This window comes from Entelurus aequoreus, linkage group LG17 (assembly GCF_033978785.1).
Source record: "Entelurus aequoreus isolate RoL-2023_Sb linkage group LG17, RoL_Eaeq_v1.1, whole genome shotgun sequence".
In the NCBI taxonomy this organism is placed as follows: Eukaryota; Metazoa; Chordata; class Actinopteri; order Syngnathiformes; family Syngnathidae; genus Entelurus; species Entelurus aequoreus.
The window spans coordinates 42,663,481-42,690,990 of record NC_084747.1 but is presented as its reverse complement, the minus strand read 5'-3'; the positions used below and the strand labels follow the sequence as shown (position 1 = coordinate 42,690,990).

At 38.3% G+C, this 27,510-nt stretch overlaps 1 protein-coding gene across 2 annotated transcripts in view; it reads left to right on the top strand.

Annotated features, from left to right (window-relative positions):
- ghra (growth hormone receptor a) overlaps window positions 1-27,510 on the top strand; it is a 129,659-nt gene that overhangs the window by 39,965 nt on the left and 62,184 nt on the right. For both annotated transcript variants that reach the window (XM_062025716.1, XM_062025717.1), the window contains exon 2: window positions 8,385-8,506. In XM_062025716.1, the coding sequence (XP_061881700.1) occupies window positions 8,389-8,506 (118 nt within the window). In that variant the 5' untranslated portion in view covers window positions 8,385-8,388. The remainder of the gene's footprint in view (window positions 1-8,384; window positions 8,507-27,510) is intronic.

Below are 27,510 nucleotides of genomic sequence, written 5' to 3'. Positions count from 1 at the left end.
TTCGCGGCACTTGTCTTTTGTTTATTTTTGGTTTAAGCGTTAGATACCTTTTTACCTGCACACTGCCTCCCGCTGTCGTCTGCATATCGTGATCATGACAAACATCTACAAAGCAATTAGCTACCTCCTGCCACCTACTGATATGGAAGAGTATTACATGGTTACTCTGCCGAGCTCTAGACACTGCAGACACTCAACAACGGCACATTTGCGGATTATAATTACTGGTTTGCAAAAAATATTTTTAACCCAATTAGGTGAAATTACATAATCTACCACGGCACACCAGACTGTATCTCACGGCACACTAGTGCTTGAAAAACACTGATGCAACCCACTGGGCGTCCTCCTATTATTTACGAATAGAATGTAGTGGGCAAAAAAGGCCTATCTTGCAAAACTCTGCAATGCAATTATTTCTCTCCTGCACACTGCTTTCTGGAACTTCAAAATACATTCTATCTTACAACATTGCTCTGTGTGGGTGCGCACACAAACACACACACAGATGATGTGACTTCTCACCCCCTAACCTTTCTAGTTCTTTGCTGTTACTCCATCTTACCATTCTATTGGCAGCCTCCTCCTCCTCTTGATGTCAGCTTGTATTTGACAAACACAGATGATTAATTAAGCTTCACAAATGTGTGTGTGTGTGTGTGTGTGTAGAAGTAGTGTAAAGAAGACCGCACAGCCCTCATATGTTTACAGAGCGACCCCGGGAGACCATTGCTTGTGCCTCCCTCTTCTCTGATTGGTGAAAGAGGACTTTTTTGGGAGTCGTGGTTTTGTCGGTGGCTGGTTCTCTGCATGCAAAAAACACAACCTTGTCCTTTATGTGAAAATATGCATGTACATGTGAAAGCAGATGGTTCTAATGCTAAAGTGCAGCGGGATTATCATGCAAGCATGCATACACTTTGGGCCCGATTTACTAAGATCCAAATACCTTGCCCTAAACAGTGTGGGCAATCTATAAAATAGCATGTACTGTTAGAGACTGCCTTATTTAAATGGGGGTTTTGTGTGTACTATACAGAGCCTCACCGGAGAGACACTCATTTACTGCACATTCATGTTATCATGCTCTTACATGTGGCGTTTTGCTATGTTTTCAAACACGCTAAAGACTTGTACCACTTTTTATGGGCATTTTAGAAGCAGTTGTGCATTTATTTATTTAACTGCCCCTGTTAAATAAATAAATGCATAACATTCTGCTCACCTAAGAGATGCAATCCACTTTGAACATGTTTAGTAGGTCAGCTTTGCGTGTGCAATGACGTTTGCACATGTTTTAGGACAGGCAAACCTTACGTTAAAGGCCTCCTGAAATGAAATTTTCTTATTTAAACGGGGATAGCATGTCCATTCTATGTGTCATACTTGATCATTTCGCAATATTGCCATATTTTTGCTGAAAGGATTTAGTAGAGAACATTGACGATAAAGTTCGCAACTTTTGGTCGCTGATAAAAAAGCCTTGCCTGTACCGGAAGTAACGTGACGTCACAGGTTGTGGAGCGCCTCACATCTGCACATTGTTTACAATCATGGCCACCAGCAGCGAGAGAGATTCGGACTGAGAAAGTGACGATTATCCCATTAATTTGAGCGAGGATGAAAGATTTGTGGATGAGGAAAGTGAGAGTGAAGGATTAGAGGGCAGTGGAAGCGATTCAGATAGGGAAGATGCTGTGAGAGGCGGGTGGGACCTGATATTCAGCTGGGAATGACTAAAACAGTAAATAAACACAAGACATATATATACTCTATTAGCCACAACACAACCAGGCTTATATTTAATATGCCACAAATTAATCCGCATAACAAACACCTCCCCCCTCCCGTCCATATAACCCACCAATACAACTCAAACACCCGCACAACACACTCAATCCCACAGCCCAAAGTACAGTTCACCTCCGTCAAGTTCATACAGCACATATATTTCCCCAAAGTTACGTACGTGACATGCACATAGCGGCACGCACGTACGGGCAAGCGATCAAATGTTGGGAAGCCAAAGCTGCGTACTCACGGTAGCGCGCGTCTGCTATCCAACTCAAAGTCCTCCTGGTTGTGTTGCTGCAGCCAGCCGCTAATACACCGATCCCACCTACAGCTTTCTTCTTTGCAGTCTCCATTGTTCATTAAACAAATTGCAAAAGATTCACCAACACAGATGTCCAGAATACTGTGGAATTTTGCGATGAAAACAGACGACTTAATAGCTGGCCGCAATGGTGTCCCAGTATGTCCGCACAATCCGTGACGTCACGCGCAAACGTCATCATACCGAGACGTTTTCAGCAGAATATTTCGTGGGAAATTTAAAATTGTACTTTACTAATCTAACCGTATTGGCATGTGTTGCAATGTTAAGATTTCATCATTGATATATAAACTATCAGACTGCGTGGTCGGTAGTAGTGGGTTTCAGTAGGCCTTTAATCAAGCCCTTGGTCTAGTAAATAAATTGGTTGGTTATTTTGTATGCAGAACACAGGTCCGAGTTTGGGTATTAGCAAAAAATACACAACCATTCTCCACTTTGTGGATCTGTGGCACATGTATTAAGAAATGTTGGTGAGCATATGAATAATTTTTGGATATAGAGTAAAATTGCTGCCACAACTTTTTTTCTAATCAACAGATTTTTTGAAGAGTCACTAACCCAGGGCTGCCTACACAATCGGCGTGAGAGTCAACAATAATGTAGCCTGAAATCAACTTAAACATGTCTAAAATCCTAATGGTTCATTCTAAGGCTGAAACGACGCGTCGACATAGTCGACGTCATCGGTTACGTAAATACGTCGACGCCGTTTTTGTGCGTCGACGCGTCGCATATTTACGTCACGCTACCGTCATGGCGAAGCGCAAAGCAGACGATGCGAGCGGTGCGAGCGAGGGGGAAAAATCACGCCAAAAGTCGTCAAAAGTGTGAAAGTATTTCAATAAACGGCCTAATAATGTTGTTGTATGCACACTGTGTCTATAATAGCAGCACAACGGCTATGAGCGAACATTTGAAAAGAAAACCATCAACTAGTCAATCGTCCGCGTGAGCATACGTTGTCATCATTACACAAAAACATGAATGTGTCATTTGTATCTGCTAGGGGTGTAACGGTACGTGTTTTGTATTGAACCGTTTCGGTACGGGGCTTTCGGTTCGGTACGGGGGTGTACCGAACGAGTTTCTAAGCTAAAGCTAACTTTAGCTGCTAAAGTCTTAACAAGCTGCTTTGCTCATTCTGCCTCTGTCTCAGCACGCAGCATTGTCCCACCCACACAACCATCTGATTGGTACACACAAAGCATTATCAGCCAATCAGCAGTGCGTATTCAGAGCGTTACCAGCCAATCAGCAGTGCGTATTCAGAGCGCATGTAGTCAGCGCTTCAGCGTCGAGCAGATAGGTGTTTAGCAGGTGAGCATCAGGCAGCGGACTCTCCCCAAATGATAATAAACACCTCCCAGTCAACTACTAGTAACATCACTATGAGCCCGTTGACCTTCTAGAAACTTCAACTGCAGCTCAGCTCACTCGCAGTCCTGGCTTGAGGTGAAGGCTAATTACCTCTCAGTTCCAGCCACATCGACCCCTTCTGAGCGCCTATTTTCAGCTGCTGGGAATATTGTAACCATGAAAAGAAGCAGAGCATGTAGACATGCTAACCTTTCTTCATTACAACTGTTAGTCACTCACTGGAATGAGTAGAATTGGTTATTGTGTACTGTGTTGGACTGGATGTTTATTTTGCACATTTTAAAAGCACTACTTAATGTTTACAGTGCTCCAGAATATTTAGATTGGCACTTTTTTGTATTGGATGTTTATCTTTATTTTTGCACATTTTAGCAAATAAGCAATACTTTCACTTTTGTGGAATATGTTTACACTGTTGTTACAGAATATTTCGTTTTACACTTTTTTGTATTGGATGTTTATCTTTATTTTTGCACATTTTAAAGCAAAATAAGCAATACTTTTACTTTTGAAATGCTTATGCTATTGCAGAATATTAAGATTTGCACTGGATGTTGACTTTTATATTTGCACATTAAAAAGCAAATAAGCTACTTTTAATTTTGTTAAAGGTTAAAAGTTTTAAATGTTTACATTGTTACAGAATATTTAGTCATGTTGTTGTCAATGTTGACTGAGTGGCCATACTTCTTTTTTTTTGTAAATAAAAGCCATGCCTTTTGAAAAAACTGGCCTACATTTATTTTTTCATCTTCATTTTGAATAAAAAAATAATCGGTAAAAGGAAAAATAATCTATAGATTAATCGAAAAAATAATCTATAGATTAACCGATTAATCGAAAAAAATAATCTATAGATTAATCGATAGAAAAATAATCGTTAGCTGCAGCCTTAGTTCATTCCACCTCGATAGCGGCAAACCTAGAATCAAGTAGGTTGACAGTCAAATCCATCAGACAAATCATCTATCAATTTTCTACCGCTTGTCCCTTACGGGGTCACGGGGGTGCTGGAGCCTATCCCAGCTGCACACGGGAGGAAGGCGGTGTACACCCTGGACAAGTTGCCACCTCATCACAGGGCCAACACAGATAGACAGACAACATTCACACACTAGTGGCAATTTAGTGTTGCCAGTCAACCTATCCCCAGGTGCATGTCTTTGGAGTGACCAATCAATGCATGGAAATTTGATGACGTCATCCAATATCAGCGCTCATGTTCGCTCGCTTTGTGTCTGTTTTGCCATGATTGGAACTAAATCTTAAGTATCAATAATGAGAACCACTCATTTTTATGGCCAGGCTGCCAACATACAGGATTCCTGTTTTTTTGTCTGCAAAGAAACGTTGTTTGGCGTTAACTGTTTTTGCTACAAAATTTGTACAAAATCAAAATCATTTTTGTAATACATGCGTGTTTTTCAAATTGAGACTAATTTTGGTTGTTAGAAACGATTCATTGCAACCCACATCAGCGCCACAAAAAAAATGGCTTTACTAAAAAACAAGGAAAATGGAGACATCTGTTTTTCCATCTGACCCACCCCTGTGAGAGTCAACCGCCTGAAAAGAGTTGACCACACATTTTTGAACGATTGTCTTAAATTAAGCCTGACAGCTTCTTGGCTTGAAATCTTTCATTGTATGGCTTTGCATTCACTCATAAACCAGACCCATTTTTGTGACATTTACCTGTATACTCTATCTATAAACATGTTTGTTTCTGATGTATATTTTTCATGCAATACTGTGTTCTCACAAATATTTAAGATTTTTTGTGTCACGGTGCATGTATTCATAATTAGATTAACACAATATTCAGTACGGTACAGACGTTTAAAGGCCTACTGAAATTATTTTGTTTTATTTAAACGGGGATAGCAGATCCATTCTATGTGTCATACTTGATCATTTCGCGATATTGCCATATTTTTGCTGAAATGATTTAGTAGAGAACATCGACGATAAAGTTGCAACTTTTGGTCGCTGATAAAAAAAAGCCTTGCCTGTACCGGAAGTAGCGTGACGTCAACGTTTGAAAGGCTCCTCACATTTCCCCATTGTTTTCAATGCAGCTAGAGCGATTCAGACCGAGAAAGCGACGATTACCCCATTAGTTTGAGCGAGGATGAAAGATTCGTGGATGAGGAACGTTAGAGTGAAGGACTAGAATGCAGTGCAAGACATATCTTTTTTCGCTCTGACCGTAACTTAGGTACAAGCTGGCTCATTGGATTCCACACTCTCTCCTTTTTCTATTGTGGATCACGGATTTGTATTTTAAACCACCTCGGATACTATATCCTCTTGAAAATGAGAGTCAAGAACGCGAAATGAACATTCACAGTGACTTTTATCTCCACGACTATACATCGGCGAAACACTTTAGCTACGGAGCTAACGTGATAGCATCGTGCTTAACTGCATATAGAAACAAAAGAAATAAACCCCTGACTGGAAGGATATATAGAAAATCAACAATACTATTAAACCATGGACCTGTAACTACACGGTTAATGCTTTCCAGCCTGGCGAAGGTTAACAATGCTGTTGCTAACGACGCCATTGAAGCTAACTTAGCAACCGGACCTCACAGAGCTATGATAAAAACATTAGCTATCCACCTACGCCAGCCAGCCCTCATCTGCTCATCAACACCCGTGCTCACCTGCGTTCCAGCGATCGACGGAGCGACGAAGGACTTCACCCGATCATCCGTGCGGTCGGTGGCTAGCGTCAGATAGCGCGTCTGCTATCCAAGTCAAAGTCCTCCTGGTTGTGTTGCTGCAGCCAGCCGCTAATACACCGATCCCACCTACAACTTTCTTCTTTGCAGTCTTCATTGTTCATTAAACAAATTGCAAAAGATTCACCAACACAGATGTCCAGAATACTGTGGAATTTTGCGATGATAACCGATCTTTTTGTATTGGATACTATGTGTCCGAATACTTCCATTTCAACGATTGACGTCACACGCATACGTCATCATACATTAGACGTTTTCAACCGGAAGTTTAGCGGGAAATTTAAAATTGCACTTTATAAGTTAACCCGGCCGTATTGGCATGTGTTGCAATGTTAAGATTTCATCATTGATATATAAACTATCAGACTGCGTGGTCGGTAGTAGTGGGTTTCAGTAGGCCTTTAACGCAACATTCAGTACGGTACAGAGGTTTAAAGTTCCCACATGGAGCACATTGGGTGAGGGACAGGAAGTGTAAGTGCATTCTGATAAAGTCACATGTCCATAAACCAATAAAGTGCAGCCCAATTTATTTCTACTATTAATAGTGCCAAGGAGAAGTTAGAACTTGAAAACAATTTTACGTTACTAAAGTTTGTGAAAAGTTTATATGTCACTGGTAAAAAAAAGTAAACAGACAAATACACATGGATAAAAAACATTGTTTTATCGAGGTCTAGGATTGGGTAGCTGGAACTATTAATGCAAGCAGAAGAGGTATCTCGCATAGTTTGGAAACCTTTGAGCGCTTAAAGAAAGTCTGCTATTTGCTGCTTGGTGCATTTATTGCAATCAGGAAGTTACTTTTCCTAAAAATAGAATAATAACGTTCAAACAATAATTTCAGAAAAAGAAAAGTCGAAAGATATTATATTTGATTCGATATATTCTTATTCTTTTCAATTATTAATGCACACATGTCTGAAGTGCAATTTCAAAGTGCATTTATTAAAAAGAAAAAAATTATGCAAGTTATGGCAAGCAGAAAAATAATTGGTTGTTTCAACATACATATTACTCGATTAATCGAGCAAACTAACCTATAGATTTCTCAAACTAAAATAATCGATAGCCGCAGCCCAAATTGACAGTGGCACTTGAAGAGACAGGGCGTCCTTGTTGGAGGCTTTTTGGCCTCCCAGAAAAAGTCGCGGGGACACACAGCTGTAAATAGCCGTGGTTACGGACGGAATTTGGCCTATATTTAAACTTGACTGATTGAACTTGCAAGCAGCCTCCTATTTATTTGGACCATGCAATGACCAGTGCAGCTTATTCTCTTTCATTGGTGGTGGATATGATTCTTTCATTATGAAATAGGAACCACAATTATTATTATTACTATAAGTTAGATCTTGTGTTATGTACACACAATGTCTAAATAACTGAATATTGACATTTATTGTTGGCATTATCATGTTTAAGTATTTATCAAGATACTGGATTACTACTGGTAGTGTTGTGTCCATTTTGTGCAAAAACACCAGTCACAGTTATCATTAGTTAAAAATAATTAGACTCAAGCGATTAATCGAAGCAACAGAATATAATTAAAATAGATATGAATCTAAGCTTTTCTCTAGTCAAATTAATCGATTTTATTGCAGCCCGACATGAGGTCTCCTTGATTTTTTCACATGTTTATATTCATGCAGTATCATTAACACTGGGAGGACAATAAGGTTGAATAAATTGAATTTTTTTGGAAAAGTGCTTGAATTTTGGCCAAGTTTTTGACTTTGCTTTTTGTTTCCATTTCACTTCACTCTGCTTTACAGTATGAGCCTTATAAAGTTTGAGCACTGATCAAGTAAAACAATAATAATTATGTGAAATGTGTCAATTACCACAGTTGTATGGTGCAGAAAAAGGTTACAAGTGTATAAAAACGTCCAAAAAATTGGCTTTCTTTTTAAATACTTGCAACTGCAAGTAAAAGGTTAAAAGTTGCACATGTTTGGGCCAAACATGAGCAGAAGATAAATGACATGTACAAGAAGAGAGAGAGAGAAAAAAGGGGACGGCCCAATTGACTTTTTCTTTTTCACATGGACGTGCCATAATGGAGTTCACCTGATAATTAAAATCCCAGCGTCTTTGTCACTCCTTCACTCTTCCTTCTGTTGCTCTCTCCAGCGTCATGGCGGTGTCCTCGCCCACCTCCAGCCTCCTGCTCTTCCTGCTCGCGTCCTGCCTGGCCTGGCTCTCCTCTCCTGGGTCGGCTTTTGTCATGGACTGGGACCACATGACTGCATCAGGTAGGTGACGTACCAGTTTTATTTTGTGCAGAACTCCTCTGGAATATATGAGAAACTACTTGTTTTAATTTATCCAAAGGGTTTATTGAAAGGGTGTAGTTAATTGTTTTTATTTGTGCAAGTTATTAATGTGCATTCTCCAGATTTAATGGGAACGTTCCTGCACAAACATCCAAATAAATCAGAACCTGTTCTATTTGTTTATTTATGATAATTATTTACTGTAATTTACAATTACCTTTTCTTATATTTATTGCTCTTACTTATACCATCAATCATTTGTGTTCTTGTTACATGTTGTACATTCTGCCATATAATGAGGCCTTCATTCTGGCATAAGTGTTAAGTAACCAAATATAGTTTATTTGCCCTGTACAGACTTTAAAAAAAAAATACCAGGTTAACATATTGAACTTATAGACAGGAAGTTACACACAAATGATCAAAGAAGCCCATGCAGGTGAAAAGACAACTTCCTTGGTGCAGGTAACAATGAGTCAGGTCCTAAATCAACAATCGGTGTATTGGTTTGTTTGCACGTGATTTATCAAACATTAACAAGCGGGCTTCAGACAAGGCGCTTTATCACGTCTTATGTCTGACGTGAGTTGCAGAATGCACTGTTTGCTCAGATGCGTGTGGAAAGGTTCACTCTTGAGCAAACGCAGCATTTTTTCCTGTTCCGGCCCATGATCAATAATAGCGAAGGGGGGTTCAGGGGAGTAAACGGACGGACAGCCGGACAGATGGGCCGGCTGCTCTGTCAAAGTCCAGGGACAGCTCGATTCGGCGAGGGCTGCCAGCTAGTCCAACTGTCAGTGAACCAGTTGAAGTATTTAGGTGAAAGAATGATGGCACGCTGAAGGCAGAAACAGACTTGATTTGGAAATCTTGACACCATATGTTGACTTTTTAGTAGAATGGAAGCCTTTTGATGAATTGCCTTTTGATTTTGGCTGGAGAAAATTCACATCTGTAGTATTCTTTGTCATTCATTTATATCAGGACTAGATATTTAGGATATGATAATAAAAAAAAAAATATACGTATAAACAATTCAAGATGTTGTGGAATGCTGAACGTTATCAGACGAGAAGCTATCACACTACTGGTAATACAAATAACACAAAACTCAGGTGCAGGATTTTTTATTTTTGCTATTCAACTTTTGTTTTTGTTTTTTTTAAATAATTTTTGTGTCAAAAACTTAAAAGTGGCGCCCTAAATGTATTTATTTTTTGTCAATGGCCTTTGATTGAAAAAGTTGAGACAACTGTGGTATATATTTTAATAAATTAGGGTATTTCATATGAACTGAGCAAAACGTTTTGAAATCCTGGCCTAAAGTACCAGTAGAACGGAAAATGAAATTGTCTCTATATTGAAGCTATTATCATATATATAACAAAAGTTTGGACATATCTTCTATTTCAATGTGTTTTCTTTATTTTCATGACCATTGTAGATTGTCACTAAAGGCATCAAAACTATGACACTAGTGAAGTGAAAACCATTTCAGGTGACTACCTCTTGAAGCTCATCAAGAGAATGCCAAGGGTGTGCAAAAAAGTAATCAGAGCAAAGGGTGGCTATTTTGAAGAAACTAGAGTATACAACACGTTTTCAGTTCTTTCACCTTTTTTTGTGAAGTACATAACTCCACATGTGTTCATTCATAGTTTTGATGCCTTCAGTGACAATCTACAATGTAAATAGTCATGAAAATAAAGACAACGCATGTCCAAACTTTTGGCCGTACTGTATATATATACATATATGTATATATATATATATATATATGTATAGTCAAACAGTCAATCTGTTTATACAACTTTCGATTGGGGTATGTAGTTTCTTCATGGAAAAGATGTTAATGTCTCTTGTATTCGTGTTAGCATTGAAGCTAGGTAATGATCCAGCGCTAGCATGCTTATCTATTAAATGAGCTGTATCACGTACCTGTCTGCGAGTTAACCAAAGTGTTTTCAATCGTGGTTTTACGATAATTTTAATTTTTAAAAACATACTAACTGTCAGGAGTTGTACGACCATTTATTATTATTTTGTTTATTAATACATTTGTACGACCTATAATGGCAATTATGACATCACATTGATGATTCTGATAATGCAAAATCAACTGATAAAATGAGCCAACAATATTAAAAGGCTTATGATCTTCATGTTTGTCGTTGGTCTCTCTGTTGTGGCTTGTGTTGATGCCTGGCTCATCAACCACTCCCTTCCCCTTCGCTATGGTCGCATATTTCTGATGTCATGATACTTCATGAGTGGCCTGTTGTGTACAGAGAAAAGCAACATGACGCGACAGTCACCACTGTGGCAGTTACTGTGTCCGAGGAAGACCTTTCACTCGCAGTTTCTGAGACGTGCATTGAAGAATTGGATTGTTTGTTTTTCCCCATGGAAGACAAACAAAGTTCCTTCAAGAACAAATGATAAGCAAAGGGAGAAGAGTCCTTTTCCAAATGCAGAAAATCAATGTCAGTGATGACCACATCGACACGGAGGTTATGTTGTTTTAACACTTTGTCCTTCTGTTCGTATGCTGGACTCTCAGCACGATTTCACAAACTCACCAGGACAATTTTCATGGAATTTGTTGGACAAATCAGACAGACAGAGACAGGCAAAAAACAAACAAACAAAAAAAATCCATTCATTTTAGTGGTTTGGCTGTTCTGTTCTTTTCTGTTAAAATCTTTTTTGGTTTGTCTCTCATTGCCTCTACTTGAAAAATAAATGAGGCTTCAATCCCGTTTCACTTAAAAGCACTAATTAACAATTGGCAAGGCAAGAAAGGTGTTTTTTGATTTTTGGCAAGCGTGTCTGTGTCTGTGTCTGAGTGTGAGTGTGTGTGTGTCACTGCCACAAGTATAATCCCCAAAGACTGCTCATTCTCAGTGATCCACATGGAATGAGACAAAAGTCTAGTTACGGGGGTCAGCAACCCGCGGCTCACGAGCCGCAAGTGCCGCCCTAGTGGCTCCCTGGATTGAAAATGGAAAAAGATGGGGATAATCATTTTTTGTTTTGGTATGTTTTTTGTTTGAGGACAAACATGACACAAACCTTCCCAATTGTTAGAAAGCCCACTGTTTAATATGTTTGTGTGTATGCTTCACTGATGAGAGTATTTGGTGAACATCGTTTTGTCCTACTTATTTCGGCGGTTCTTGAACTCACCATAGTGTGTTCATTTGTTTACATGTAAAATCTTCCACTCCTTCTTTGTCTCATTTTGTCCACCAAAAGTTTAATGCTGTGCGTGAATGCACAAAGGTGACCTTTGTTGATGTTATTGACTTGTTGGAGTGCTAATCAGGCATATTCATACTTGCCAACCTTGAGACCTCCAATATCGGGAGGTGGGGGGCTTGGTCGGGGGTGGGGTTGGGGGCGGGGGGCGTGGTTGGGGGCGTGGTTATTTACAGCTAGAATTCCCCAACTCGAGTTTCATATATATATATTATATATGTATATGTATATGTGTATATATATATGTATATATATATATATATATGTATATATATGTATATATATATATATGTATATATATATACATATGTATATATGTATATATATGTATATATATATACATATGTATATATGTATATGTATATATATATGTGTGTGTGTGTGTGTGTGTGTGTGAGTGTACGAAATACTTGACTTTCAGTGAATTCTAGCTATATATATATATATATATATATATATATATATATATATATATATATATATATATATATATATATATATATATATATATATATATAATTTATTTTATTTATATAAAATAAATACTTGAATTTCAGTGTTCCGGTGGCTATCCATTAGATGGCAGTATTGTCCTGTTTAACTTCTCCGTTCATGATGAGTATATCATTTCGGCCACCGTGTTCAATGGAGAAGTCTGTTCTACATATTTACAGGCAACATACACCTTCCCCTTCGAACTGTCCTGGATGAACTGAAATTCTTGTTTCCATTCGTTTGAATTCGTTAGGCAAGCTGTTTATATTGTGGGAAAGCGGACGTGAGAACAGGCTGTCTCCACTCAGTCTCAGGTCCGCATTGAGCTGGAGGGGGCGTGGCCTCCAGCTCCGGCTGAATACCGGGAGTTTGTCGGGAGAAAATCTCTGCCGGGAGGTTGTCGGGAGAGGCACTGAATACCGGGATTCTCCCGCTAAAAACGGGAGGGTTGGCAAGTATGGGCATATTTGGTCAGTGCATGACTGCAAGGTAATCAATGTTAACATGCTATTTAGGCTAGCTGTATGTACATATTGCATTGTTATGCCTCATTTGTAGGTATATTTGAGTGCATTAATATCCTTTACTTTTATCCTCTTTGTGTATAATTTTGTTTTGCATGCCTCATGACGCATTATCTGTATGTAATATTGGCTGCATTTCAGATAGTTGTTTGTATGCCATGTTGTTCCAGACCACAGGAAACCAACCATTACCTAGCTTGCCAAAGATTATAATAAATCTATTAAAAGAAGACTGCCATTTCTTTTAACTTGGACACACACATTGACACCTTTGGCCATTAAAAGCCAGTATTTTCCAGGAGTTATCTCACCTTCTGAGTAGCCTCTCATTTACTAATGGTTTCTAATGTTGTAAATATGTGTAGAATAAATATAAAATTTCAACATTTCTGTCAACGAAGATTTGGTTCAGCCTCAGGCACATAGTAATTTTGATAGTAGGCGACTATAGCTAATATAGACACTTACGTCATGTGTTGCCTTAATTATAAGACTTATATACGGCTATTCATTTGCGGCTCCAGACAGATTTTCTTTTTGTATTTTTGTCCAATGTGGCTCTTTCAACGTTTTGGGTTGCCGAGCTCTGTAGATGGCCAACCTATCTCCAAGCCTGGATATAGCCAAAATAGAAAGCCTCCATGTTACCCAAAGAGTTCTAGCCATTTGAATGTTTTATTGTTTGATTTGAAAAGTCTGAACAAATAAAACAAAGGCAGGCTTGTCTGGATTCATCCACTTCTTTTGTTTTAGTCAAGTCACAACAGAAGTTATCGCAAGGCACTTCACACGTGGAGCAGGTATAGAACCATGTTGCTCATACATTAAAGAGAACCAAGCAAGAACAAAAACAATCCCTCAATAGATGAAACCTCGAACAGAACCCAGGCTGTGTGGGGTGGCCGTCTGTCTTGAGCTGGTGGGTTGAGGTAGAGCAGTGTTTTTCAACCTTTTTTGAGCCAAGGCACATTTTTTTTTCATTGAAAAAATTCGGAGGCCCACCACCAGCAGAAAACATTAAAACATTAAACTCAGCAGACAGTAAAACGTTGTTCTGGCAATTGTTGGATATGAATTCAAACGATAACTAAGCATGCATCACTATAGCTCTTGTCTCAAAGTACGTGTACTGTCACAACCTGTCACATCACGCCGTTCTTTGGTGTTTTCCTGTGTTTTAGTTCTTGTCTTGCGCTCCGATTTTGGTGACTTTTCCTGTTTTGTTGGTATTTTCCTGTAGCAGTTTCATTTCTTCCCTGGGCGCTTTTCCCCGCACCTTCTTTGTTTTAGTAATCAAGACTATTTCAGTTGTTTTCATCCTTCTTTGTGTAGACCTTGTTGATTGTCATGTCATGTTCGGATGTGCTTTGTGGACGCCTTCTCTGCTCCACAGTAAGTCTTTGCTGTCGTCCAGCATTCTGTTTTTGTTTACTTTGTAGCCAGTTCAGTTTTAGTTTCGTTCTGCATAGCCTTCCCTAAGCTTCAATGCCTTTTCTTAGCGGCACTCGCCTCCTGTTTATTTTTGGTTTAAGCACCTTTTGACCTGGCCACACTGTGAATATGCGCCACACTGTGAACCCACACCAAACAAGAATGACAAACACATTTCGGGAGAACATCCGCATCGTAACACAACATAAACACAATGGAACAAATACCCAGAACCCCTTGCAGCACTAACTCTTCCGGGACGCTACAATATCCACCCCCCACTACCCTCTACCACCCCCCGCCACCTCAACCCTCCCCCCTCCCCCCCCCAACCCTGCCCACCTCAACCTCCTCATGCTCTCTCAGGGAGAGCATGTCCCAAATTCCAAGCTGCTGTTTTGAGGCATGTTTAAAAAAATAATGCACTTTGTGACTTCAATAATAAATATGGCAGTGCCATGTTGGCATTTTTTTCCATAACTTCAGTTAATTTATTTTGGAAAACCTTGTTACATTGTTTCATGCATCCAGCGGGGCATCACAACAAAATTAGGCATAATAATGTGTTAATTCCACGACTGTATATATCGGTATCGGTTGATATCGGAATCTGTAATTAAGAGTTGGACAATATCGGAATATCGGATATCGGCAAAAGAGCCATTATCGGATATCTCTATTTTTTACCATTTGTTTTTTCTTTTATTAAAAACGACTAGCCACAACTCTAGCATCTTTTTCTGGTGTTATTATAGACAGCACTCGTGTTTAGAGACTCTTCTGCTATTATACTACATTGCTGCAAGGTTTGTAATCTGGCAGCAAAAATAAAACTATAAATAATGAAAAATAAGTTGTATTACTAATCTTTATGTATATTTAGGGATGATATTTAAAGGCCTACTGAATTAATTTTTTTTAAAATTTAAACGGGGATAGCAGATCCATTCTGTGTCATATTTGATCATTTCGCGATATTGCCATATTTTTGCTGAAAGGATTTAGTATAGAACGACGACGATAAAGTTCGCAACTTTTGGTCTCTGATAAAAAAAAAAGCCTTGCCCCTACCGGAAGTAGCGTGACGTAGTCAGTTGATCGCCACCTCATATTTTCCTATTGTTTTCAATGCAGCTAGAGCTATTCGGACCGAGAAAGTGACGATTACCCCATTAATTTGAGCGAGTATGAAAGATTTGTGGATGAGGAAACGTTAGAGTGACGGACTAGAATGCAGTGCAAGACATATCTTTTTTCGCTCTGACCGTAACTTAGGTACAAGCTGGCTCATTGGATTCCACACTCTCTCTTTTTTCTATTGTGGATCACGGATTTGTATTTTAAAACACCTCGGATACTATATCCTCTTGAAAATGAGAGTCGAGAACGCGGAATGGACATTCACAGTGACTTTTATCTCCACGACAATACATCGACGAAACACTTTAGCTACGGAGCTAATGTGATAGCATCGTGCTTAACTGCATATAGAAACAAAATATATAAATCCCTGACTGGAAGGATAGACAGAAGATCAACAATACTATTAAACCAGGGACATGTAAATACACGGTTAATGCTTTCCAGCCTGGCGAAGCTTAAAAATGCTGTTGCTAACGACGCCATTGAAGCTAACTTAACTACGGAGCTAACGTGATAGCATCGTGCTTAACTGCATATAGAAACTAAATAAATAAATCCCTGACTGGAAGGATAGACAGAAAATCAACAATACTATTAAACCAGGGACATGTAAATACACGGTTAATGCTTTCCAGCCTGGCAAAGCTTAAAAATGCTGTTGCTAACGACGCCATTGAAGCTAACTTAACTACGGAGCTAACGTGCTAGCATCGTGCTTAACTGCATATAGAAACAAAATATATAAATCCCTGACTGGAAGGATGGACAGAAGATCAACAATACTATTAAACCAGGGACATGTAAATACACGGTTAATGCTTTCCAGCCAGGCGAAGCTTAAAAATGCTGTTGCTAACGACGCCATTGAAGCTAACTTAACTACGGAGCTAACGTGATAGCATCGTGCTTAACTGCATATAGAAACTAAATAAATAAATCCCTGACTGGAAGGATAGACAGAAGATCAACAATACTATTAAACCAGGGACCTGTAACTACACGAGTAATGCTTTCCAGCTTGGCAAAGCTTAAAAATGCTGTTGCTAACGACGCCACTGAAGCTAACTTAGTATAACGGGACCTCACAGAGCTATGATAAAAACATTAGCGCTCCACCCACGCCAGCCAGCCCTCATCTGCTCATCAACACCCATGCTCACCTGCGTTCCAGCGATCGACGGAAGGACGAAGGACTTCACCACGATCATCGGTGCGGTCGGTGGCTAGCGTCGACTAGCGCGTCTGCTATCCGAGTCAAAGTCTTCCTGGTTGTGTTGCTGCAGCCAGCCGCTAATACACCGATCCCACCTATAACTTTCTTCTTTGCAGTCTCCATTGTTCATTAAACAAATTGCAAAAGATTCACCAACACAGATGTCCAGAATACTGTGGAATTATGAGATGAAAACAGAGCTATTTTGTGTTGTATTTAATGGGGTACCGATACTTCTGTTTCACTGGCTACGTCACGCGCATATGTCATCATCCAAAGACATTTTCAACCGGAAGTTTAGCGGGAAATTTAAAATTGCACTTTATAAGTTAACCCGACCGTTTTGGCATGTGTTGCAATGTTAAGATTTCTTCATTGATATATAAACTATCAGACTGTAGGCCTTTAACCTAGTACCCCAGCCGTTTAACATTTACTTGCAGTTCTCAATTTACTTATTGATGATTACTAATTTAATGCAAATCTTTCAAAATAAAAAAAAATGACATAAGATTAAATGGGTATTCAAAGGGTTAAATCATGACATGTTTGCTATTTTTTTGAGGACTGAAGTTTGAGAGACATAAGTAAAATAAGTAGGACAAAACATGAACTCCCTGAGGACTTGTTGTCATTTAGCTACTCTACTGCTATTTACTTAGGTATTCCCCAGAGGGGTTTAGCACTTTGAAACTGTTTGGGGATCCAAAGAGCATGTTGTTTGGAGGTATGAATTTTAACCTACCATAAGTCACTGTGCGAGAGAGAAAAGGTCCATTCTTACTTAATGCACACCTGCACCTGAAGATGATTTATAGACTGACAAAGACGTGCAAACACTTACTAATCAATCAAGCAAAACAGTTAGTCAATATATTTGCATAAAAAAAAACAACTGGCATATGGCAGGAGCTTCATCAACTTAGTAGAATTATTTTTTTTATGGTTAAATACAATGATTGAAAGTCTACTGCTTTTTATAAAGGAATATGGCAGCCAAGCATTTACTTCTCATGGGTGTGTTCTGAAATATGACCAAGCATTTGGGCTCATGTGGTGATCGACCTTCAGAAGACTGGTAAACACATTCAGTGCTCTGTTTTTTCTTTCCTGGTGTAAAGTGCCAAGATAAAATAGACCTGGCTACTGTGGCTTTACCGAGGCATGCAGAACACATTGTTATTGCGGATAAATCATTTTTAGCCATGGGCTGAACAATGAACGTGTTTGTCAATAGGGGGCGCATGGGAGTGCCGCTGCCAATGCAAATTCTGTATATATTGTAAAAACAGGCAAATTATATCAAATAAATTAGTTGAGTTAAATACGTCATTAAAAATTATTTTTGACAATTGTATGACTTTTGAGTATTAATAAAAGCTATAATGTACCACTTAATTAGGTGAAGCAACTATTAAAAAATGGCTCTTATTTGTACAAATGCTTTTTATATGTGTGTTTTGACTCTTTTCCAAAAGTAATGATGATTAACAATATAATAATAAGATTGACCGATATGTTTTTTTCAGGGCCAATATCGATATCAACTGCTCATAATGGTGAACTTGAAATGGTCACAACATATAAGTACTTGCAGATTGTTATTGATGAGACTTTGTCTTTTAAATCACAGCTAAAGTTAAAATGAAATTGTTTGGTTTTTTTAGAAACGAGTCCTGTTTTTTTCTACAAGTTAGGAAAGGCTTGATTCTGACCACTTTTATGCCTTTGCTAGATTATGGAGACATGCTTTTTAAGAACACTTAAAAACAGATACTGTATATGACTGTGCCTTACGTTTAATTACTGGTTGTGGAAACCTTGTCCACTATTACCGGTACATTTTGTATGCAAAGGCTGATGGTCCATCTTTGTCAGTGCGCAGAATTTCTTGATGGATGTTTTTAATATATAAATCACTTCTTGGTCTGGTTCCCCCTAATTTATGTTCTTTTTATGTGTAGAGTCTCCAGTCGCTACAGTTTGAGGTCACAGGACATTCTTGGTGTGTTGGTTCCGAGAGCCAACACAAATCTCGGTAAAAAGCCTTCAGATTTGCTGCTCCATGGTCATGGAATGAATTCCAAAAAAATCTGAGGCTACCTGATCTCATCGCTTTGGGGGAGTTTCAGTGCATTTTAAAGCAGGGGTCCCCAAACTTTTTGACTCGTGGGCCGCATTGGGTTAAAAAAATTTGGTCGGGGGCCGGGCTATATATATACATATATATATATATATATATATATATATATATATATATATATATATATATATATATATATATATATATATATATATATATATATATATATATATATACATTGTCTTTTTAATCCGTTTTGACATTTAACATTGTCACGTTATCGATGGGAAATTTCATTTTTAGACAATATGATTTGCCTGAGCGGCTAGGAGACACCAAGAGTAACAAGTGGTAGAAAATGGATTAGAAAGGAAAGATTTAAAAAAAAAAAAACAACACTTTTTTTAACTTGGGACTTCCCGTGGGCCGGATTTTGGATGTTCGGGGGCCGGATCCGGCCCGCGGGCCGTAGTTTGGGGACCCCTGTTTTAAAGGATCGGGAAGCTGTTTTTATTGGGCACTGTACTTGTTATTAACTTGTTGTTTTTTTTAAACATTTTATTTTTTACCTATTCCGTGTTTTTCCGTGTTTATGTTACAAGTAATTTTTACTTTTAACTATAGTGTGTGACTGCTCCTGTTTTTTCAAAGCATTGATCTTTTTCTATGAAAGCATTAACCGATTTTTCATGAATAGTATACGTCAGTAAACAGCTGGACAAGGCTTTAAAAAGTTGTTTTTTTGCATTATTTTGAGTAAACATTGGACCAGTAGTGACATAATGTTTTATGCTGCGCTAATGTTGTGGTTAATTTAACATCAAACAACATGAGGGGATTTCACAAACAACTTTATTACGTGTGTCTAATGTTGCGGGTGAGACGAGCATCAAAAATTTCCTGGGAAAATTGGTATAAATATGGGATTACCAGTGCTGTACGCTTAGCTTTTTCACTAAATGCTACTAAGAGCTACTAAATGAAAAAAATTAGTAGCACAGACAATTTTTTGTAGCACAGAACAAATTGTGTAGCAATATGAAATGTCTTAAATATCACAATTTCATTATTTACACTCTAACTACATACACAAGTGCACTCATACATATAAAAACAATGCCACCATAAGGCCTACTGTAACTGTAAACTACACAGCTTTCAGCGCGAGTGATCAACACTTCCGTGTCAATCACAGTCCAATTTTTCAATGGTTATGGTTTAAATTTGTTTCAAACACGCGATACAAATGGGGAACATTCTACTCGAGTTTTATCAAATTTGGATGTATTTCTCTTAGGAGCAAAATGCGATGAAAGGGTTTTTTTGGTTTTTTTTGCTGCATTTGCGATTAAATTTGTCGCACCGTCAGCACTGATTACTCTACATTGCAACAACTTGCCATCTACTCAATTGCATACCATTTTATAGCAGTTTATGGATTCAATACATTGTAAGGTTTCCTAATGAGGAATTCTGAAATATTGCAAACACTTAAATAAAATACATTCTGGGCTTCTTCACGTAGCTTTCAGGCGAGACATTTTTTTATGCTGCCCGACATATTTGGATGTTAGAGAAAGTATGAACATGCTGCATTTTCTTCTATACTTTAATAATAAGTCCCCTATTTGTCAATAGTTTGACACAAAGTTGGGATTTTTTTTGTTTTTGTTTTTGTTTTGTTCTCGTTATTCCCATTGGGTTGAGTTTTTTCTTGCCCTGATGTGGGATCTGAGCCGAGGATGTTGTTGTGGCTTGTGCAGCCCTTTGAGACACTTGTGATTAAGGGCTATATAAATAAACTTTGATTGATTGATCTTAATGCCCATCCAGGTATGTCATGTTGTGATTTGATGGAATCATGAAACATGACACTGTCGCGCTCCTTTAATGAGCCCACGCGCCAAGTGCTGCGAATGGAGGCTTGATCCTTGCAGTAGTGAAACAAACAGAATGGAACCTGTAAGACGGACCAAAAGAATGACCAAAACTGGATTTCCCGGCAAGAAATTTTAGTTTTGAAAGCTAATCAGAAGAGATATACTGTTCACAAGTGACCCAACAGTGCTCAGGAAAAAGGCTGGCCGCATGAGCGCTGCAGTGAAAAGAAAAAGTAACTTTTCTCATGTTGGACAAACCTCCTGGTTCTTCTGTAGTGGTAATTACTCTCTACTTCACTTATTATTTATTTTTGTAAATATTTAATACTGGTATCATATGTGTGTATATGGAATCTGCTAATTAAATTATATTGTAGTTGAAGGGAAAAAATGTCAATACTTATTAAAAAGAGGCTGATACCGATATACGTCAAATTGTCATGTCAATCTCTAGTACAAAATATTAACATCTCTAATACAAAACATTAATTGATACATATAATGTAATATTTGACATTGTATACTTTGTATTATATTATATTATGCTATATTATATATGGACCTGCGATGAGGTGGCGACTTGTCCAGGGCGTACGCCGCTTACCGCCCGAATGCAGCTGAGATAGGCTCCAGCACCCCTCCCCTGCGACCCCGAAAGGGACAAGCAGTAGAAAATGGATGGATGGATATATTATATATATATTATATTACAGCCTTGCCACCGAGACACTACTCACTGGTGTTGTTTATTCAGGAGAAGGCCATATATTTGTACAAAAGAACATTTCATGTTCAATGTTTTATTTGTCACAAATACATACCGTATTTTTCGGATTATAAATCGCACCGGCCGAAAATACATAATAAAGAAGGAAAAAAACATATATAAGTCGCACTGGAGTATAAGTCACATTTTTTGGGGAAATTTATTTGATAAAACCCAACACCAAGAATAGACATTTGAAAGGCAATTTAAAATAAATAAAGAATAGTGAACAACAGGCTGAATAAGTGTACGTTATATGACTCATAAATAACCAACTGAGAACGTGCCTGGTATGTTAACGTAACATATTATGGTAAGAGTCATTCAAATAACTATAACATATAGAACATGCTATACGTTTACCAAACAATCTGTCACTCCTAGTCGCTAAATCCGATTAAATCTTATACGTCTAGTCTCTTACGTGAATGAGCTAAATAATATTATTTGATATTTTACGGTAATGTGTTAATAATTTCACACATAAGTTGCTCCTGAGTATAAGTCGCACTTATTAAAACTATGAAAAAAAATGCGACTTATAGTCTGAAAAATACGGTATATATTTCTAGTCGGTGATATACCCTGCAATTAATTGTCTGTTGGAGGGGTGACAACTGAGGTTATGCATGTGTACCTAATGTTATGGTGAGTTTGCCTGTGCCAGATTTAATTCAAGGAACTATCGATCAATCATCAATCAATCAAACTTTTATAACCCTTAATCAAAATATATATATATATATATATATATATATATATATATATATATAGATAGATAGATAGATATATCTTTTATTTTTAGTTTTCTTGCTTGATTGTATTTTTAGAATGTAAATAAACAAGTTATGGACGGCAAATGGTCATTGGGCTGCGCTTCGGACCCCACTGGTCTAAGGCTACGTTCACACTGCAGGGTAGAATGTCCAATTCTGACTTTTTTTGTCAAATCCGATCTTTTTATGGAGTCATTTACATTACAAAAAAAAAAAATTATGTCTAATGTGAACACACAGAAGTAATAATGGCTATAATTCTAGAATTTTTATGTCCTGGGCACATTTGTGACAATTTCAAGGATTTTGTGCAATCAAAGTCAACATTTTCTGGACTGAAATATTGCGCAGAGAAGATTAGGAAGGAAGAGGGCAAACATTTTGGACTGGTGTAGTTTGCTAATTTACTTCGACGTCTGCGCCAAAGAGCGTGTGGGCGAGCAGTCGGAGACGGGAGTGGCGGAACAATAACGTGAGTTCCCCAAATCATATTATTGTCGCCTGTTTTCTGCTCATTTGTCAACTATTTATTTTGTAACCATCTATTTTGGCGAAGGATTATGACGCTTTACGCAATTTGATGACATTCTAGTCGGATGAACGCGACTGGAGCGTTCAGACATTAGACATTGTATTTATATCCACATACGAAAATTGGAATTGCACTGTTCACAAATCAGATACAGGTCAAAAAATCGGAAATGACCTACAGTGTAAACAAGGCCTAAGTGTTTTGTAGCAGACGAAAGAGGACACGTGAAGATGGATCTGTTTATTTCCATTCTCTCCATGTGTCAGGCCCAATGATTGATACCGCTCTGTGACACTGTGTTCCACACCACAGAGGTGGTAACCAGCGGCAACCAGAGACGTTCAGTCCACTCGGCCTGTGCACATGCACTTCCGCACACAACAAGCATAGTTTGCGGGTGTGGACATCAAAATAGGAATACATTTACATATCTTACATTTTTGGCTTAAAGACTGAGAGGCTTACTCTTCAGATGCATCCAGTTATAGAGTATTTTCCTTATTTTCTTAATACAGATTTCTATAAAGTAGGCTGCATTAATACACATGGCTGTAAGATGTGCAGTAAAACACATATGCATAAGTGCTGACTTGGCGGCTTTCGTGACACGTTAACCGGTGTAACTCAAATGTGCCAAATGAAACTATGTAGGTTATTTTTATATCCTGATATATTTACCATCTTAGATTACACATACGGTACACACATCACACACATGGAGGGACCAGAGCAGAGAGACAGAACTTCAAAATTAGAGACGTCCGATAATGGCTTTTTTGCCGATATTCCGATATTGTCCAACTCTTAATTACCGATTCCGATATCAACCGATACCGATATATACAGTCGTGGAATTAACACATTATTATGCCTAATTTTGTTGTGATGCCCCGCTGGATGCATTAAACAATGTAACAAGGTTTTCCAAAATAAATCAACTCAAGTTATGGAAAAAAATGCCAACATGGCACTGCCATATTTATTATTGAAGTCACAAAGTGCATAATTTTTTTAACATACCTCAAAACAGCAGCTTGGAATTTGGGACATGCTCTCCCTGAGAGAACATGAGGAGGTTGTGGTGGGCGGGGTTGAGGTGTGGGGGGATGGGGTAGCGGGGGGTGTATATTGTAGCGTCCCGGAAGAGTTAGTGCTGCACGGGGTTCTGGGTATTTATTCTGTTGTGTTGTGTTACGGTGCGGATGTTCTCCCGAAATGTGTTTGTCATTCTTGTTTGGTGTGGGTTCACAGTGTGGCGCATATTTGTCACAGTGTTAAAGTTGTTTATACGGCCACTCTGTGTGACCTGTATGGCTGTTGACCAAGTATGCTTTGCATTCACTTGTGTGTGTGAAAAGCCGTAGATATTATGTGATTGGACCGGCACGCAAAGGCAGCGCCTTTTAAGGTTTATTGGCGGTCTGTACTTCTCCCTACGTCCGTGTACCACTCCGTACAGCGGCATTTTAAAAAGTCATACATTTTATCTTTTGAAACCAATACAGATAATTTCCGATATTACATTTTAAAGCATTTATCGGCTGATATTATCGGACATCTCTACTTCCAATGCATTTTCTTTTATATATTTGTCATTTTTGCATGCTGTTTGCTGTCATTTCAACAGTGGTCCATATCTTTGGTCTGTGTAGCGTACTCCTTGAGCTCAGGTAGAACAAACTGTACCAGCTTTCACTCACAGACCGAGACATTTGACCAAAGATGACACTTAGTGCACACAAGTGTACAGTTGCAACTATTTTTGTGTGTGAAGTAGGGCTGAGCGTAAAAACTCTAATGATATATATATTGCAAAATTATCTGTAACAGTGTACAATGTTCATCAGTTGATCAATCATGGTCAACTCCTGACGAAAAATACATATTTTGGTTAAAAAAACAACCTTCTGGTGTCTTCATTCTTGGCGGCTGCTGGTCTTTCAAGTAAGGGAAGCTCATTTTCAACTACTCTCTAAACACAAGTACAGTCCCCAATAAGAGATAACATATTTAAAGATGTTAGATTTCACAAAGAAACCGCACTCCCCGCGACCCTGAGAGGGACAAGCGGTAGAAAGTGGATGGATGGAAGGATGTCAGTTAAAGAATTGTGAAATACTTCATATCAGTTCGGAACAACAAAATGTAAATTTTTCAAGATCGCTGATTCGCTCCTTTCGCTGTCAATCAGAAAGGGATTCAGCCTCTGACAGATCATCCAATCATCATGCGGAAGCCCACCGTCCAGGCCAGCCGAGGCAAAGCCCACTTTCCATTCATTTTCACAGACGCCGAGCATGAGAGAGGCATTTATCCAATGATCAATCTATTTTGCCAGCAGTGGAAAACCCCACCCTATGCTCCCACATTGAAGTCAAAGGGTGCTCAGCTTCAACACTGCTTCAATGCACTGACACTACCACAATGAATGAGAAGAAAGTCGTGTCAGCTCTCGCGAGGATAGCTAATTTTCAACAAAAGTTGAACACAGTCTTGCGCATATTTATATCTTAAGTGGGGTTGAGCTTCCCTTGCAGTCTTAGAGCAATTACCACTAGGGATGATGCTCGAAACCGATTTTCCCGGTTGTTCGATAAGAAAAGAACCGAGTCCTCGGACTCGAATCCCTTTTTGAGAACCGGTACCCGTTATCGAGACCACTATAGTAAAGAAAAAGAGTCGGTCCTTTATTTGAATCCCTGGGAACGAATCCCGTCCCGACAAGAAATGCCCCGTGAGACATCACAAGAAATGACGTCACGTAGCTCAGTCATTTGTCACGGTGGGGTGCAGCGTTCGTTCTCCCGGGACGCAAAACTGAGGGCTCCGGACAAAAGCGTGCAGGTAGGAGATGATTTATTTCTCATAAATCATACACATTACAACAGACAGGAACGAAACAAAAGGAAAGCGAGAAGCTAAAGCAAAAACTTACCTAGCACAGATATACTAGAAGCTAAGGTAACTTTAGCACAGGAATCATGAGCTCGAAAACCAGAATGCCAACGTAACTGTTGCAAATGCAAACAATGAAGCCACGACAAGTGACCGGAAAAGGCAGGCTTGAATAGAGTCTCTGATGAGCAACAGGTGTGCGTACAATGCAGGTGAAAATCATAAGTAACCATGGTGACTAAAACAAACCCCCGAAGTGCACAAAACAACTAAGGAAGTCCAAAACTAACAGAACATAACTAAACAAAACATGATCCGACCACATCATAATACATCACAGTTTAATATCATTTCACTTTACAGGAGTAGGAGGAAGTATAGCTTATTTAATCCTACCCCTTTCCCACTTCATAGCGTTTACAAATATATACATCATTTACAGACCTTTTAATAATAAAATATCTGTGAATTAGTATATACAACCGTTTTGTAATATGTAATTAATTAATTCAGTCATTATTAATATACTGAGATGAAGAATATCTTATTTTCAATAAGGTTGAGAGTATTTCTCATAATTCTTCTCCTTTGTACTTTGTAAGCACTATTCATTTGAACAACCTCTTAAACTGGATCATATTTTGATTGATTGATTGATTGATATATTTTTATTTCAAATATGCATAAAAACAAGAGCAAGCCTGATCCAATACAGTGCTATAGCCTTAACAGCCATTATAACAAAATGAAAACAATGGAGAATAAAAAACAAAAACAAATGAGCATTGGACTTTCTTTTTCTTTTTTTTCTTTTCTTTTTTTTTACATATTTGAAAAGGAGTGAAAAGAAGTTTACACTTATTTAATCCCACCCCTTTTCTTTAAATCATAAATTACTCTGAGCTAGAACTACCTATTCACTCAATGTACAAACTTATATCAGTACAATGTTTAAGTTCTTTACTTAATCCATTCCATCATTTAATTCCACATCATTTTAGCTGTTTGCAATTTTACCAAATCATCAAACTTTAATATTTTTGACTCAATAAATAAAGCGTTTGCATGTTCTCTACATCCAACATTATGTATCAGTCTAATTGATCTTTTTTGTAACACGGTTAACGAATTGCACATTTGTAGTTATTTCCCCACATTTCTGCACAATAACTCAGATATGGTAATACTATAGTAGCGAGCAGTAGAGAATGTTAAGTGATTTGTTAAACCAAATATTGTGTTTTTTTCCATATACAACAACCTATCTGGACACGATAAGAGAATCGATAAGGAATCGGTTCGATAAGAGGATTCGATAATAGGCTCGAACTCGATAATTTCTTATCAAACATCATCCCTAATTAACACTGCTTTTCACATCTCACCTATTAGCTTTGTAACATTTAAACATGACACAAATAGTGATTTCATTTAAGTCGTGATACTTAGCCATATTGACTGATTTGTAAAAAAAAAAATATTGTGATATGACTTTTTCCCATATCGACCAGCTCTAGTGTAAAGTGATCAATGTAATCCTTCCCTTATTAAAGTAGTTTTATTAAAGAAAATTTAACTTTTGGAGAGAGTTTATAGTATATTTTAACCCTTTACCCATAGACCCATTACCTCCCTGCTTGGCACTCAGCATCAAGGGTTGGAATTGGGGGTTAAATCACCAAAATGATTCCCGAGCGCGGCCACCGCTGCTGCTCACTGCTCCCCTCACCTCCCAGGGGGTGGAACAAGAGAATGGGTCAAATGCAGAGGGTAATTTCACCACACCTACCTAGTGTGTGTGTGACTATCAGTGGTACTTTAACTTTTAACTTTAACTTTATGTTGCTATTTTTCCTGTGCAAGCCACTTCAATCAACACAATATATTATTTTGTTTGTTTTCAGGTGATCGATCATTCATAAATCAATCATCTTAGCTCTAATATATACTTGTTGTGTCACGACGGGGTTTTCGCAGCTTACTGCGG